General features: G+C 38.7%; 1 protein-coding gene across 1 annotated transcript in view; it reads right to left on the bottom strand.

The window, feature by feature from the left end:
* PKHD1 (PKHD1 ciliary IPT domain containing fibrocystin/polyductin) overlaps nt 1-17,986 on the bottom strand; it is a 265,896-nt gene that overhangs the window by 73,991 nt on the left and 173,919 nt on the right. The window contains exons 52-57 of the mRNA XM_086461672.1: nt 13,506-13,619; nt 11,497-11,584; nt 7,975-8,129; nt 5,902-6,054; nt 4,656-5,534; nt 3,352-3,514 (exon numbers count right to left, since the gene is read on the bottom strand). Coding sequence (XP_086317798.1) covers nt 3,352-3,514; nt 4,656-5,534; nt 5,902-6,054; nt 7,975-8,129; nt 11,497-11,584; nt 13,506-13,619 — 1,552 coding nt within the window. The remainder of the gene's footprint in view (nt 1-3,351; nt 3,515-4,655; nt 5,535-5,901; nt 6,055-7,974; nt 8,130-11,496; nt 11,585-13,505; nt 13,620-17,986) is intronic.

The following is a 17,986-nucleotide window of genomic DNA, read 5'->3' on the forward strand; positions in this document are numbered from 1 at the left end:
TTGACCTACGGCACATGAAACCTGTAGCTGCTCAGCGAAGGGGAAATGCGTATTGGCTGCTATCACTCTAAGCGACCAGGAATATGTCTGCTGCAGTATGCAGTGCTGATATGGCACATGCCTTGCTCTTCGCATCCACCAGGTGATGGATTTTTTATTTTTTGCTACAGATTGGTGTGTGTTGTACACAGTATTTTGCTAAAAAGCATTGGCTGCCCAGCAGTACCTGTTTTCCTTGTTCTTACCTCTGCACTCTGGAATGGGGGAGCCTTCTGAAGGGTCAGAAAATTGCATCTTCCCATAAGCAAATAAGCTTATGCAGAAGAAGACATGAAGAAAAGTCAAGTGGCAGAAAGTACGAGAGAGGGAGCCAGCAGGGAACGCACATCTTAAATAAAGGCTTAGAGACTCCTCGAACAAGCAGGAAGAAGATTTACAGTCAGGCCACAGAGGGTCCATCTATCCAAATTAACTGGTTTCAGAACCCATCCTTTCCCTTGATCAGCTTGTACAGTCTGTCCATGTCTGCGGAATAAACTCCCTTAGCATTCAAAACAGGATGGTCCCACCCAAATTATCAGTTTGGAAAAGTCCTTGATCAGCTCCCAAACTATGGCATTGACTGAGTCAGTGCTAGCTGGCTCACGTCAAAGCCAAGTCAATGTCCACAGTAAGAGCTGAGCAGTCCTAAAACTCAAGTTCTGATGGCCAGTTCCTTGGTTCTACTTAATTTGCTAGTAAGAACATAACCAGAAGAAACAAAATAAAGACACTTCTGCTAGGAATTCAGAGAAGTTTGCTGCAGGTCAAGGAGCCACTGTACATTTCCAGAGCAGAAGAAAACTTGAAAGAGAAAACTCATTCTAACGGGACACACTGAATAAGGATTAACGTGTTTATAAACCTCTTCTGTTTGTTGTTTTTCTTTCATACCCAGGTGTTTGGAACTGTGTTGGAAAAGATTGTTGTCCTAAGTTATGTTCTAATAAAAAAGATGGGTTTGGAGATTTAATGTCGTTTTGGTGGTTTTGATGGTCTTAAAGTGAAGTGAAGATCTCACCTCAAACCAACGCCTGAGCCAGGGTTTCATCACCCAATCACACATATCTAGTAGTAAGTGATTACCCAACCAGTACTGTCTCCTAGACAATGAACAGCTATTTCTCTCTTTCTAATGACAGTTTCAGACTCTAAGAATAGAATTAAACCATACTTTGGAAATAAGATTAATAACCTAAGAGAGTTTCAGAATGTTAGTCTAAACTAGAAGAAAGCTGGTTTTGGACGGTGTGATAAGTATCTTAGCAAAGTACATCTAATTTTCAAAAAAGTTTATCCAATTTTATCACCAGTATATTCTCAGGAGGAAATAAGTTTAGTGGCTTGAAAGAGACAAAAAAGCTTATAAATTTCTATGTAGATCATTAAAGACTGGCTTTTACCAAGGGAGGTACCTGTAACAGGACAGGTTTGTGGAGGGTAGCTTACTGCACCTGAGACATATCAGCGTCATTTTTAGATTACATGCTTAGTTTTTGGATCACTAGAGCGTACTGAGCTGAACCACATTTTGAGGATCCTAAGTGCTTTTAACTGCATTTTGACTAAAGTTTAAAGGCACTAGCCAACAGGTCATTTCACTCCTATGACAAAATACAATGAGATACAATGACTTGTGATCCAGCAGAGTCCACAGAAACATCTTCAGATTGCTACGAAAATACACATTAAGTCTTGAAGAAAACTTAGAATTTCTTGGGTTTCAGTTAGAAAACCCCAATTATTGATATTTTGAATGTGGCAAACAGGTATAGGCACAGATTTATGGCAAGGGCAATGCCCCTAGTCAACACAGCTCAAAAGGGGTGGAGAACAAAGACAGCTCCTCTGATCCTGACAGCAAATTCAGTGCTTGAACATCTCTCAGAAGATCCAGCATTTCATCTGGTTAGGTCTACCAGTGGGATAAGCAAAGTATTTCATGGTCTTGCTATATTCCCCGATGTTTCTATTTCCCCTCTTGCTCTAAGGCAACGCTCACCTTCTCTTTGACAGGACGTATCCATCAAGGTACCCCTTCAGGATGCTGAAGCAGAACAATGCAGCCACAGCATGGATCAAGCTCAGCAGTTGCAAAGGCAGATTAAATAAACGCATGCAGATAATGCACGAGGAGCACTGAGAGATGTAATCACCCTCAGAGGTTTACCAGACTACTAAGAAAGCATTCAGTAATGCATGTGCATTAATCGTGTTTGAAAATCACCAGCTCTTGCAGTGGACTGCGTATTCAGCACCTCACTAATAGCATAATATTGTGAGATGGATACAAGAGCGAAACATAATGGGAGCTGACAAGCTGGACAGGTCTCAGAAATCTACACGCAAACTAATGCCCAGAGCAAAAAGCAAAAATATAGAATAAAATAAAAATTCTGGCAGAAGGCTGGAGGGGTTCTAAACATAGCAGTGTGGGACACCTCCAATTATTTTTGACTGGCAAGTGGAATCCATGCTGGGTTTTTTTGCTACTTGAAGGCTTTCCTGACATATCCTCTGCATTGTGTTCTCTGGTTGTAATAAATAAACAAGCATGTGGATTCCATTGGATGTGGTATGTTTAAACCGCTGCAACTAGCAGCGACTTAAGGTTACAGAAGAAGCCCTCCCCTCCCTCCTCCATGTTCCTCCACACGCAGATGATATTCTCCCTGGGCAGGAGCGGTTCTGGCAATCATTTGACATCTCACAGCCTGCCTGGTACTGATCAACATTTCTGATGTGATCTCACAGGCAAAAATCAAGCTCCGCTTCCCTGACCAAAAGGACATTCCCTGTCTCAGGGTTTTTTGCTGGAGGTCCTGACATTTTCTGAAGCCTGAGGCTGAGAAGTCAGAGATGCTCAGGATGGAGTTTTAAGAAATGGGATATGTGAGGCTTGTTTTGCTATACAAATGTCAGTAAAAGGGGAAATCCAAGAGGATTGCTCTGGAGATGCACCTTGATGAAATTAGAACTTCAATTTTTTTAAAAAAAATTGCCCTAAACTAAGTTTGGGAGGTTTATTTTTCTTTTCTTTTTTTTCTGGATTCAAGCTTTTCTGTGCATGTTTTTTTGACATCTGAGCTTGTTCATTTTTGCCAGGCAGGAGCAGTGCAAGAGCAGAGACAGAGACAAAGAATGGGACTGCTCTCCAGCTACACATCCAATCTAAACTAATTGCTGAAACTTTTTGTAAGACAATAGAAAAAGACAGCTGATACAGAGGCAAAGATAGTCTGAAACAGCAGGTGCTTTTTTTTTTTTTTCCACAAACCATTGAAAAAGATAGTTCAAAATTAAGCATATTACCTTGTTGGATGAAAGTAGAACTTGTCTTTCACATTGACATGTAACATCCTTGATGTCTCTGCTGTGATAAGGGGCATGATGCCTAAATGGTCAGGATTTGACATGATGCAGACATCCCTGTCTTCACTGTAGCAGCTCTTTGTAAAACCAGTAAAAGTCACTTCTGCCAGTGATTAAGAGAAGATTAAGTGAGAAAAAGTGGTTAGAGGAGCTCCAGAACCAGAAAGGCTCTGTTCTATGAAATTTTCCATGTTAAATTGCTCCCATATATATATACATATGAATAATTTTTAAATCAGACTAATTGCATTGATCATAGATCACCAGTGGCTTTACTCCATAGCCAAGTTATGTCTTAAGTTGACACAAACCAAGTCGTGCCCACAAGAAATGAAATCAAAAGAAATAGTAAGTGAGAAAGAAACAAAAGCAAAAGTGATCAATAATTTTTCATCCGAATCAGTAAGAACCAGTTCAATGACAACCTGTCTTGGATAGTTTTTCCAGTCACTAGATGTTGATGTAAGATGAGCTGAGTCTGGTGACACGTGCTTGGCTCTGGCACTGAACTCTTGTGCAGCTACAAAATCCATGTTTTGCTACAAATTTTCTGTGAGACCTTAGCAAGTCTATTTGCCTTTCTCTGACTCCCTTATTCTTCAGTAAAAATACAATAATGTATTTTCTTACAAAAGTAGGCAGCAGTGAGGGTTAAAGACATGAAAAACTGTGAGGTATTTAGATCCCACCATGGCAACCAGCTATCTAGGTTCTGCTATATGCAAATATTTCTCTGGGGACTGCAGAATTCATTTGAACCAAAGATGTGGGATATATAACTGGCTTTTATCCCTCTTGTGCAATCCCTTATAACAATAAAAGCCATAACTGCTTCTGTGCAGCTGTAGTCATTATGTTCCACGCAAATTCTATACAAAGTGTGCTATTCACTTCTCAAGCTTGGTAATTTTATTTAGCTAGAGGTAACTGTAGATCAGAGAGATGAATCAAATGGAAAACCAGATAGCACAGAGGCAGGCATGTTTGGGGTAAAACATATACATTAGCACATGGCATAATTATATGTCATGCAGTAGATATAGGAAGTGAAAAGTACCAAATAATATTTTTTTTTAATTGAACTGTATTGAACCGAACAATTCTGTAACTAATTCCACTGAGGTTCGTATTTCCCCAGCACATCCATTTGTGGGTGTGGAAGGCTGCAACTTCAATTCAAATAATATAAGTAGTCAAGAAAAACTGTGACAGGATAGTATGGCCAGCGGACACAGAAGACCAACCTTTCAGTTTCATGAGTCCCACAACTTTTGGACAATGCCCAGTCTTGTGCCATGGGTTATCTGGTCTTTGGCTGGGAATAGTGGTAAACGTCGGCCATAAGATCCCGACACGACCTCTTAGAGGGTAGTATGGTGGTCGGTCCTTGGCTGTTAGCTCAGCTGAGTGAGGCTTGATCCTGTCTCTGATGCAGTCAAAAGTTGAGCTTGTTGCGACAATGATGGAGTTTCTGAGTTCTATGAATCTTTTCCCCATGTGACATTGCTTGGCATAGAGACAGTACACTACTGGCATGAGACCCACGGTGTTGTCCACCAGCACCACGTTTTCCACAATGACACTGCTTGCTAGGTGGAACATGACACCATAGTCATAATTCTTATAGGACAGAAAACCTGCGATTCTAGTGCAGGTCTGAAATCCATCTCCCTGGTACAGATGAATACCATGGAGACTTGAATGGGCCACGTTTTCACTGCATTTCTCTCCATCTAGCAAACACTCTTGGCCCCTGATATGGAAGCCAATTCGCTCAGATCCTGCCACAGCATTGCCACAGAGGGAGACACCAGTTACAAGGTTCACCTTGATGCCAGCAACCCAGTTCGATAATCCTTCTGGCTGCCTGCTCAGAATAACAAGGTTCCTGATGAGGGAATGATTTTGCCCTTCCAGATCAATGCCAGGTCCAACTGAGTTGAACACCATGTTGTCACGCAACAAGATCCAGTTGCTCGTGGCTGCTTTAATACCAGCTCCGCAGCTGCCATTAATGCTGCATGACACCACCGAGGACCCTTTGGATATATTCCTGAATTCAATGGCAGAAAGCTGAGGAGGCCCAAAGTTCAAAAACTCAACATTTAAGAGTTGAAGGACACCTGCAATGAGATAAATACAGTGAAATAAAATCTTACAAAATTACCTAAGAACTGGTAAGAGTGACACCCATTTAAACAGCACTTGGGAATGTAAGAATATAATAGCAGGCAATCTTTGTCAGTATATCGCCAGTAATGGGTATTTGTTCCCAATTATGTATAAATTTACAATAAAAACCAACTAAGCACAGAGCACACTCTCTTAAAATGTAGTCCACTATTTATGAAATATTATTGGTAGTCAAGTTTCATACATGTCGCACAGTCACCGTTTGCTTAGAACTGCACAGCACGTGCAAACGAATACACCTGTTGTTAGACTGCACTTTCTTGATCTGGTCAATGAGGACAGGTGAATCTCAACTACCTTCAAATTCTGTCCCGCTGGAGTCTGTAAAACTTCCCACCAGCATCCTCCCAGCACAAGCCGCATCAGACTTGATCTGTACATTCCGTGTTAAGAGTCCAGCCTCTGCAGCCAAAGGGATACGTCTACCATCTTCTGTGTCATGGGAATGCCCTGAGGAGTTTCAAGAAAGAAAATGTGATAAGTGTCTATCATACTGATAAACCAGTGCTTTGAGGGACATAAAGCCTGACAGCTTATGCACAGCTTCTCTGCAGAATCTGCACTGACATTCAGGTGTGTTTTTCCTCCAGCACAATCTACATGCATCAACACAAAACCAGAAAGGCCACCTGCCCATCAAGTATTCACCATGCGCTTACGTTTTACCAACATATTTCATTTTTAGAAAAAGAAGGTGCTAAATCTTTTCCCTGCGGTGTGCAGATGCCAAATCAATGAACAGGTTCACACTTCATTTTTTCTAAGCTGTATGTGCTGGAGTTATTCGTGAGTACACTGCAGAACTGATCTCCATGAATTCTTGTTAGGATGAGACCAATGACAATGCTAAAACCCAACTTTCTGCAGAGTCTTGCTTATATGTGTTTTCTAAACAAAGACTTTCTAAACAAGACTGTTGAGAGAGTTTATGCAGATGTCTAGCTTGGAACTAATCTCAGGTGACTTTAGATATCCACAGATACGATTTAGTTATCCAAACTGGTTTTATGTACAATGGAGAGCAATACGCAATTCTCAAGTGCAATTTGTTACCTATTTTATACATCTGCTTTAGGGGGAGATGAAATACAAGGGAGCAGTATGTATTTTTCTGCTTTGGTTATCAAGGGAGCTGAGAGTGACTAGCTCATGTGTGAACATTTACTGTAGATATCTACATTTGCCCAGGTGAATCCCAGTATTTATGTAGCTCTTAATTCTCCCATCAGTCCTTTTTTTTTCCAGCTATATCTAACAACTGCTGCAGTACTCAATGTGTATGCAATCGTTTCATCTGAGGATACATTTATTATATCTACATTAGCTGAGAGAAAAGTTTAAGAGCCATTCTCTGACCCCAAGACTGACTGGCAGGTGTCTTCCTTCCCCAGCAAAAAAGAAAGGCCATGTAGAAACTACTGGAAGTGGGGTCTAGATGTACTGTCCTTTGAACTGCATTTCAAAAAAAAAATGTCAAGCAAAGCTGTGCATGGAGGTTATTATCAATTAACACTACAGATAATTGCAGAACAGGGCTCAGTTCCAAGTGAAGCTTTGTTTAGTAGCATAGATACAGCCATTTAAAACATACAATATTTCTGAACCTTTTTATCCATCGTGTTAACTTCTGTGCCTAGTAGCTTGAATAAAGATTAAATTTAAAAAATATTGCTATGCACAGGAAGAATCCTGGGTTTGGAGCTTCAGAATTTTACCTGTAAATGAAATTCTTTTATTTTTGTTAAATAGATGGTAATAAATTCACTTTCTAGGCTGAAATATAATTAAATAAATTATCAACAGAGTGTCTTCTTTTCCATTTAAATACAGATCCCATGCAATCTGCACAGGAAATAGAGCTCTATATAGATTTTATGGGTATTTACATATTAGATTACAAATACATTAGTTTTATATCATAGAATTGATAAAAATTTGCACTTGAAAATCCATTAATTTAATTATTTTGACATTTGAAAAAAAATATTTTATTTAATTTTTCAGGTTTTGACACGCCACAGAAATTGTGCAAATGGCTAAAATAAATTTGCCTTTATTTTTTCTTCCTTTAAAAGTTCAGTTACTTTCTCTCTCTGTTAACCAGTTCTACTTAAAACATGAAACACCAGGAAGTTTTCCGAAAGTATTCAGCACTGAATTAATTCTATTACCAGAAATTCGTGTTAGAGATTCTATTCTGTGTTATTCTGTGCAATTTTGAACATCATGTTTTCAGTATCAAAAGAGCAGGAAAAAAGCATATGGTGAAAGAGATGAAGATGCCATAATAAAGTAGAATTGATTTTGCTGAGATACAAAATGGTGATCTTCAGAAGAAAACTCTCTCAAATGAAAAGCCAGATTCCTTACCGATATGCCTGTGCAGAAGACGTTCATGGATTCTTATGCTATGACCACTGACTTCCTTAAGTGTAACTACTTCAGCCTGATGGGCTTCGTAGGAGGAAGAGCTGATCACAATATCTCCACCACGATTCCAATCTACTTCATCCTCCACAAAAATCCTGTAATGCCAAGATATTGTTAATGATGTCATTATGTTTATGAGAGTTATGCTCAGAGATTTCCTAAAAAATGAACAACAGTTTTGTCTAGGCAGATCCCAGAAAGAATCCACAGGCTATGCTCTAGGAAAAGTCCTTTAGGGCTTTCTGCAAAAACAGATGTCTAAAATATGTGAGAGGAAATTAATCCTGAAACGTCTATTTCACACCATTGATCAACAAGTTATACAGTTCCAGTATAGAGCTGCAGGGCTCAGATAAGTTGCCTACCAAAGACGTGTTAGACCATTTTTGGTGCCAGGAATATCCTACAGAGCTGAAATACAGCTTTGGACTTAGATAACAAAATGTAAGTGTCCATGTGTAGGGTTGTGTGTGCATGTGTACTTGGCATTTAAGTTTCCACTATAGTTGATTGGTACAGGCAGTAGTGGGTGGAAGGCAATTCAGTGCTCTCTGAATTGGGCACAGAGCAGGATTTGATGTCCTAAGCAAGAGCACCTCTTGCTATCTGAGAAGTTCCAGGATAGCTAGGATATCAGCTGGTAGATATGACAGGACTTTTTCATGAAGCATCCTGAAGCCACGTGTGGAAGCCAGGAGAGGACTCAATGGCGTCTCATATGAACCCAAAGGCACCTCAGATGAGCCCAAAACCTATGTTTAGGTAGCTGTATCCTGCCCTTGGTAGCTGAATAGCTTCCTAAGGTCCAGCAGCTAGAACTCTGCTGACTCTAATGGGAGCTTAGGTACCTTTGTAAACATTACACAGACAACTACATCTATCTGCTTTAATCTTGAACTGAAGATCCCCTTTTACATTCAAAGTTCTGTTTGTACCTCACTTTTTTAGCTTCATAGAGAGAAAATAAAAGCATTGGGGGAAAGCAAAATGGATAATGATCAGGGTTTATATATATTTGATATACATCTTTTCCTATTACAGGGTGATAGGTGTTGGCCAGGTGATGATCTGTACTCCTCAGGTAATTGTTGAGAAAACAAACTACTGAATGAATTCAGAGGATGCCTCATCATGCAGTCAAGAGTTGCAGAAGTGCAGGGAGGAGGGAAATTCTAAAGGGATGTAATTAGTGAGCTATGTTGCCAAGTTTTCCTAGTGTCTCTTCTCAGAGTTTTTTTCAGAGATGAGTAGGCTAAGATGAGTACTTCCAGTTTTCAGCACCTGAGAACATTCAGTAGTCTACCACAACTTTGATTTCTACTTTCGCTCAGAGGAAGCACTGAATATCTTATGAAATGGCAGAAAAGTGCTAGTGCGACTGAGAACTATGGATTTTTTCAGGATAAACGAAATGGCAAAGAGGAAGCAAAACCACACAGAGTAAGAATAATTATGGCATATCTGAGATTTTTTGACAGTTCACATGCAATGCGTGCTAGAAGTTGAACCTTAAGTCCAGTCCCAGGCATAAAATCCAACAATAATTTACATCTTGGGGACCCAAACATAACTCTCTTGACTCTTTCATTTCAAAGAAGTTTAATAAGAGGAATCAGTAAGCAAAAGAAAACATGGGTTGTAAGAGACACCATCTAAGACACTAGTCTATTGAAATACAGTAAGTACTTTTTTTTTTTGCTCCTTTTGAAGGCATTAGTCCTTCCCTAACTCATGTGCTGATTCATGCTGGAAAACACACACAGCAGCTTCACTCACTCAATAAAAAAGCCACTTCCTTCAGCTTTCATATTCTGGCGCTGACTTGGTTATTTCCTGTATCTAACCACATTAACTCTTAGCTGGCTATTAGTAGACTTCTCATGATAAATAGCTTTTCTTTCTTTCTTTCTTTCTTTTAACAATGGAAACAACTCTTTCTGCCATGTTTGAGGTGGATGAAGGAACTCCAAATACTTATATCTTAGCGCCTCGTGATATTTCATATAAAACATCTGGGCGGCAGACCAATACTAGCCCAGATCCATTTCATCCAAGTATTTAACTGGCATGCTTCAGTCAAGAATCTGCTTAGTCTGAACTCCTATCCTAATCAGGGAAAGAGAAGAATTTCCAGAGGGTGATTCTAATGTTGCATGGTTTGAATCAGAATCTAGAAGTATCTGTCTCTCCACTGACTACAACAACCTTAAACAATTAATCTATGCTAGACACTCAACTGTGTGGGAGCTAACAACAGGTGAATCCTACTTGTGAGGTCTTTCTGCTTTTGTTACCCACCTTTACAATGAGTTTCTAAATAATTCCTTCCCTAAATGCCGGTATTTCACCTCTACCCAGATGGGAACTCTTCCAATTAGTTTTTGTTAGGCCTGAATGTAAGATTTTTTTCTTTTAATACATGTATTTCAGTCTAAAATGAAGCACTTGGACGAATTACAGAAAAAAGCAAAAATAATTTTGTGTAACACAGAATCAAGAATGAGAGCTCCAGAGAGCTGGGCAGCTGCTCACCCCACTCCAACTAATGGTCAGTGCACATACAGAGGGGAAGCTTGTGCAGACACGTTCCCTGGTTCAGATAAAAGCTTTGAACTTCAGGCCATAGCCACCTATTTGCTTAACAAGTATTTGTGGCAACTCCACTTAACCTGCCTTAGGTAACGGTTTTGGCTAAACCTTCAGACTGAATTCATGGGTAAGTGGTGATCAAGATGAGTCTGCTGCAGGAGCTGTTAAAGCTTATGGATGGGCAGCATCAGGGGAAAGAGCAGGTACCATTTCAAAGCTATTTTTGCCAAGGTTACGTGAAAATGTGTCTACACCTTGAAAGACTCACATCTCAGACAGAAACCTCACTCTTCAGGCTATACAGACAGCCTTATATTCTCTGATTCAATTGACATTAATTACATACAAAAAAAAAGATTGACTTTACTAGAAGAAATTAAGATGTTCACTCCAGAAGCCACTTGGTAAAGGACTGATCTAAGATGTTGAAGAACATGGTTCATATCCCAATTTTACTTATTTCAGAGATGAGATTTTAATGTATGTTTCAAACTAAGATGAACATCCTAATCACCAAGGTATCAGCCACTTTCGAGTACATCTCTTCCTTTTAAAAAGAAAGAAAGGCAGAGGGAGAGATGAAGGACAGGAAGGAAGGAAGGAAGAAGGATGGAAGGGCAGAAGCAAACAAATAAGGAAGGACAGAAGAAAAGAAGAAAATCTCGGCTTCATTCTTCTTTAGAATTAAAATTAATCTAAAAATATTATTTTCCTGCAAGATGTAACATAGTTGTTCTTTTTCTACCTAGACATAGTTTAAACAGAGCTTATCACAAAGGGAAAGAGTAATACAACTCATAGGAACATTAGTAAAAGTCATAGGAACAAGAGCCAAAACTTGATATTTGGAGGCATATTTGGGCAAAATACCACCTTTCGTTGCCAGGAGCAGCATTAGTTCCCAGATGTGTCCAAGACGTCTTAGGATAAGAGCTATAAATTTGCACATGTCCGTAAACACCTGGAAAAAGCAGAGGTAGGAGTTCAAAGGTTAAGGGAAAGAGAGACTTGAGAAGAACTGAGCCAATAACTAAATACGTAAAAATCTTTATATTTAGTAAAGCATGTTTCTATATTTTATGAAAAGTGTTAAGAAGCGCACATAGCCTCCACTTGAAATAAAAAGTGTACTAGAAATAGATCATTAACCAAGTAAAACAACTATCTCACGTAAAGGCAAGAAAGGGGATTGTACCATAGCATTCTCATTAGCATATGTTGAAACTTCAGACAAAGGTATCTACCTTAAAAAAAAAAAATCTACCTAAATACAAAAATTAAGTAAAAACTCCAAGAATGAAAGATACAAAAATTTACTCAGTTATTATTTCTGATCCATGAAAAATTACCTATATTTTTTTCTGGAAAGGGGATCAAAAACCAGGGCAAAAAAGACAAAATAGAGAAACTTTTCATATAGATGACATGTTCCGAGAAGATTACATTTGAAGCATGGAAAAATTTCTAATTGAATTTCTGCATTTGTTTCAATTTGCTGATCTGAAATCTTTCAGTTTGAGTCAGTTCAACTTTTGTTCTGCATCTCTAATAGTGACACCTTGCTTCAAGTATTTAGTGGACCCACTTTACTGCTCAGGCTAATCTCTTTCGTGGACAACTTTACCTAGGACATATTGTGTTACTATAGTCCAAAACAAGACTGCATTCATTGTGCAACCCTCATTATCCCACCAAGAGAGGCATTCAAAATAACTTCCATGATCTTGCACTTGCTGTGGTTTAAAAGGGTAGCATGAACAGTTGTGGAGTCTCATTTGATCCATGACAGTGTGCTAAACCTCAGCAACACATCTACTTTTCTAGCTCCCAAAACCATGGAAGTCGAATTGCCAGCTCTTGTTACACTTCAGCTCCTAAGTAATGCAGACTTAAAATTCCTCACAATCCGTTTCCTTTCTCTTAGGTTTCTGTCTTGCCTTCCAAACATTCCACTTAGCTATTTGCTAGAAGTTTGTAAAATTGCTTGATCAATGTGTGCAATAGTTCCTCAATGTCACTATCATCAGAAATAAATTGGGGTTTTTTCTTGTTTCTTCATTTGTTTTTTCTCTGAATTTCTTTAATATTTTATAAATCTTGATCCAGGCAATTTCTATTGACAGCAGTTTGAATTTCTACTGTCTTTACAAAAGTTCAGCAATTAACAACGTCTTGCAATACTCAATTATTGTTTAAAACATATTTTAAAACATGGAAAACAGAAAAGTTAACAATTTTTTAAGCATAATTATATGGGGATATGTAAAAGTTTACATAAACCTTCTTTTGTCAGTCTTTCCATGGGTCCAAATGCTTGGAAATATTTAAACGTGTGTATTTGGATCCATCCAGTAGCTCTTAGATGTAATTCATCTCCCATAAGTCAGGCATTTAAAAATAATGGTGTGAGTTTAAGCTCACTATTCCAGCCTGGAAACTTGAGGGCAATATGTTTTATCCTAAGAGAGACCAAAGATAACTGAGACCAAATACCCTCTGGCAATATGCATTTCTCTCCACTCAACAAAGTCATCTTATTTTTAATACCTTCAACTTTGACAACTATCTTATAAATCTCGAATCTAAAACCAAGACAACCTTTGTACGTGTGTGTGAGTAGGTCCTTTTAAGTAGTCTGCAGTTTCTCATACAAAACCCTCAGATTTGCCATCTACTTTCTCACTTCTGTCAAATTTTGCCAAACAAAATCTCCACAGAGAATCCAGGAATTGACCTGGTGAAAGTTAAAAATTTTAGCTGAAAAAATGTATGTGCCTTTATTAGCTCTTTTCCTGTATGACATTGTAACAGGCTCAACAGCGGTAGATTTGTCTGTTGCCTAAAATTGGTTTCCTATAAAAAGATGGACTTATGTTTCATACCAATACTCCCTGGGTGGACATTTATTTCCTCCAGACGATCACAGTAAATCCCTTCAGATGCCCGAAGAAGGACCAGAAACTTTAAACTCCTTTCTAGAGGATGTTGAAAAGAACCTGCAATAAAGACAAAACAGCAACGACCCATCACAGATGTATCAATGGCTTTTATAATGCTGAAACCGGGGGGGGAACTGGGGTGCATGAATCCAAATTTAAAGGTCTCAATGGCTGAACTAACATTTCGCTCCACGGCCTGTTTTTGACTTTCTGCTCCTTTACAATTTCACCAGTTCCCAGGTAATCATGAGTTCTGCAGCCAGGATGGGTAAAATGGGCTTTCAGACCAATGGAAAGATTGAGGAGAAAGTGTAAGGGAAAAGAAAATGCCCAAGAATTTATGGTGTGGGCAGTGGTGCTCTTATCTTGTGGTGGTAAGTCTGTACAGTAAACTGTATTCCAACTGTGACTTCATTTATTTCATAGAGGGTAGTTTACAGTTTCAGAAGAAAATGGCCCAGCACTAAACAGATACTAGGGAGGAAAAAGTAGGACAGTTTTTGCCCTGGAGAAATGTATGCGGAGTCCAGTAAAAGAGTTCAGCGTTCCTTTAAAATTAGAGATTAAATCAATTATGCAACAGAAAACTGCAGCAGATGTAGAACTAAAAAATATATACATATCTGTACAAAATTAGCTGGCCTGTCATATTCTTTTAATATTCAAAAATTACCAGTTTGGAAAAGAGATGATTTTGTATCCTAAAGAAATGTTCCTCTTTAACAGCATTTTTTAATTAAGTGAAATTGATAAATAAATTTATTGTTCCCAACCAGTGTCTGACTGATATCTGTGGATATTTAAATTCTCTTTACAGGTTTTAAATGGGTAAAAGACAAATAGTACAAGACTTGCATGCTCCCTATCTAATATATCTCACACCAGTGAACTCGTATCTTCTCTGGGGACATGGAGGGAATTCAGTCTTAGAGTGTCCATTGTCCATCCAAACCATCTTTGACTCTCTTGTTTAAACTCCCGTAACTGTGGTTTGAACAGAAGAAAATCAGGAATTGGGCCGTAACCAAATACTACTTTCACGAAGCAAAACTAGCGATAAGCGCTTTCACCGCTGATGCACTGCATTAAACAAATATCCACTCAGAGCAGCAGGAGAGTTATGTAGACATTTGTGTCTGATTTTGGCATGCAGAGTGATTGTTTTCCTGCTTCACCCTCACAGCGAGTTGTGATTTAAAATACCTAACCTGAACATACCTTTGCCAATCCTCAGGTCAACCTTACCCCTTGGGATATACTGAAGACCAACGAAAGGCTCAACAAAAATGTTTGGAGACCTTCGAATTGATCTTACAATGTTGTTAACAATTATCATTTCTTAATCACAATGATGTCCCCTTAAAGTGGGGTTTTATTATTAATTCTTATTATGAATTACTGCTGATGTTATTATAGGCATTATTATTTTACTCGTGGTTACAAAGCATTTACTGTTTCTTCTAGTCAAGTCAGTTTAAAATAGCTATGTGATACATCTAATTCTCAGCTCAATTTTAAAACTATTTTTAAGTAGGCTTCTAGGCTTAAAAATCACAGACAAATGCTTGGAAATGTGAATTCTAAAGGCTTGAACTAGAAGCTAGCACTCCTTTAAAGGAATTACATCTACATTTAGCTAAAATTTGTGATTTTTAATCCTAAAAAGTATGACAATAGGTAAAGGAATATTACCCTTGTTAAATAAAAGACAAACACAAAACCCAAAAATATAATCAGAGTGAGAAACAAAGAAGTTATAATGCAACTATTTGTAATAGCTCATCACCATATTAAATCCTTAGAAATTAAATTAAAAAATGGGAAGGTAATGTTCACAGAAATGTTTTGGGGCTGGAAACTATAAATGGTCTATGACACAAAAGAACACCGGAGATATCTATAAGTAGAAAAATCAGACTTGTTTTAAGTATATTTAAAAGAAAAACAATCTTAATACTTGCTTGGTTCCATTAATAGCACTATGGTTCAAAGTCAATGGATTTCAGTAACTTGAATGCAAGTGCTGCAGAGGAGTTGGCCCAGAAACTCATTGGACTATTAAGGAGGACTTTTCAGTAAGTTTGGGATCACTCATGATGTCTCAGAGCACTTGAAGAAAGCTAATATTGTGCCAATATTTCAAACAAAGATAAAAGTAAGAACCCCAGGTAATTACAGGCCTGTCAGCTTGACACTGATTCTAGGGGAAAAATAAATAAAAATGGAATGTCCAACTCTGAACACAATTAATAAATCATTAAAGGTGGATGATATAATTAATGCCAATCAACCTGGTTTTATAGAAAAAAGGTCCTGTGAAACTTCCTTGTTATCATCTCCTAATGAGATTACGGGTTTAGTTGATAAAGATAATAGCTTTGATATAATATAATTGGCTTCTCCGAGGCACTTGGCTTAGTAGCACAAAACTTTCTGATTAACAAACTACACTGGTATAACACAAACACAGCACACGTTAATTTACAGGCTGACTGGCTACAATTGGGGCATTGACTCTAGCAGGTCTTGTCCTGCAAGCCCTTTGGCACCTAACATTTTAGCAATGACCCAAAAGAGTGTAAAGATACTTAAAGTAAGCAGATAAGCTGACACAAATGGGCAAAACAAATTTAAAGAGGTGGGCCAGCAAAGTCAGCAGTAATTTGGAAGTGACGAGTTAGGCAAGAAAGTGAAGAATGCTCAAAATATAAGACAACAGGTCTTGAAAAGGTGAATGGATGGAGAACAAAGAAAAATAAAGTGAAAAGCTGAGTAAGGTCTGAGCTATGCAATTTGGCTTAGTCTAAATACAGCCCTGAAGAACGGCTCATGAAAATGAAGATATGTGAATAGCAGCTACCTCAGCTTACTTGTAAAGAAATCCAAAACAGTTAACACACACAAGTCACTGGGGCTGGATAAATTTTGTCACCTTACAAAATAACTGGCATATAAAATCACGACTCTTATAATAAGTAGTTTTGTTAAAACTACAAAGTTGCCATAAACACTGGAATCATAATCTCTGCAACACATATGTGAAGGATCTGGGCTTTAAGTGCCTGTCTTTGAACTATGGATGTGAAAACTTTGGTTCCTTGCCCCACTTTATTGTGGTGAACAAGTCTCACATAAGATCACATCAAACTGTTGAATTACCCATCCTGCACGAGATGCATAGAAATGGATCCCACATCATACTCCTGCTAAAACTGGAAGGCTTACCAACTTGATAAGCAACCTGGGTGATTATAAAGGGAGATAGTAAGGCACTGCTGGCAGAGAACCAGAAAAAAAGGTGATTGCAGCCAGAAGCTGGCAGAAGTGTGTGGTGAGATGTGCAGAAAAGGTCAGGGGGGACTAAAGACAGCGTACGCAGAAAATAGACAGGGCTTTCCCAAACACGTGCTATTCCAACTGGAAAGTTTATCTGGAATTTGAAGGATTTGCCCATCTGTCTAGATGCAACATACGTCTGCCAGCCTGAGCAGTGCTCCTGAGCAGTATTTCATCCACTCTGGATATCTCAGGTGTTTCTTCAGCGCAGACACAGGTCAAACTTTTGGTGTGTACACGGCAACCGTGTAACTTCCCACGAGCTGGGCTTTCTGCACAGGCACTGCAGTCAGTTTGTGCTTTCACTGTCTGTCTGACGACAGATGTCACATCAAATAGCCTCACTGCATGTGGGTGACCTTCTAAAAGGGGTATCTAAGGCTGATGTTCTTCCAGGGAGTGCTGGCACCACAATGCATGCACTACAGAGTGCAAAACCCCCCCTATATATGATAATCCTATGTATAAGAAATGACCTATGCTGTTAATAAAGTCACCACTGATTACATATTTTCCTTAAGAAGTGTGAGGTTCAGCTGCCTGGATTGCAACACAGATCTGTTAGCATAGTGGTTGCAGCTGGTTCGTAATCCTTCATCAGGTCTAAGTTCTGGAGAAGATAAAATCCTACTATGGGAAAATGGGAGCGGGAGGGAAGGAGAACAGAGAGGTGTGTTTTTTCTATCCAGATTTTCACTTATTCTGGACTGCAGCCTGGATCTAGTTTGCTGTTGAGTTTCAAAAGCATTTTCCATTGTTTTCATATTTCAGTTTTATTCCAGATGTTCTTCCTGACAGTTTTTTGTTGTGGTTTTTCTTTTTCCATAGCAAAACCCATTCAATTCTTTCCTAGAGTAGTGGGTGTTTCCTCCCTTCTAGCCTTTCCTTTCTTTACAACATAACACTCTGCAACAGCTGTTGAATATAAGAGCAAGAAAATCTCTGAGATAAGATCCCCTCCCTTCCATTGACAAATAGACTTTGCTAAGTATCTTGCTGTGACCATCTCCAATATCAGCTCTGTGTTTCCTGAATCCAAAACTTCTTAGAATCTAGCTACCCAGCTATTTTGAAAATTGTCACCAGAA

The sequence above is a fragment of the Leptosomus discolor genome, chromosome 2 (genome assembly GCF_034619465.1).
Source record: "Leptosomus discolor isolate bLepDis1 chromosome 2, bLepDis1.hap2, whole genome shotgun sequence".
NCBI classification, from domain to species: Eukaryota; Metazoa; Chordata; class Aves; order Leptosomiformes; family Leptosomidae; genus Leptosomus; species Leptosomus discolor.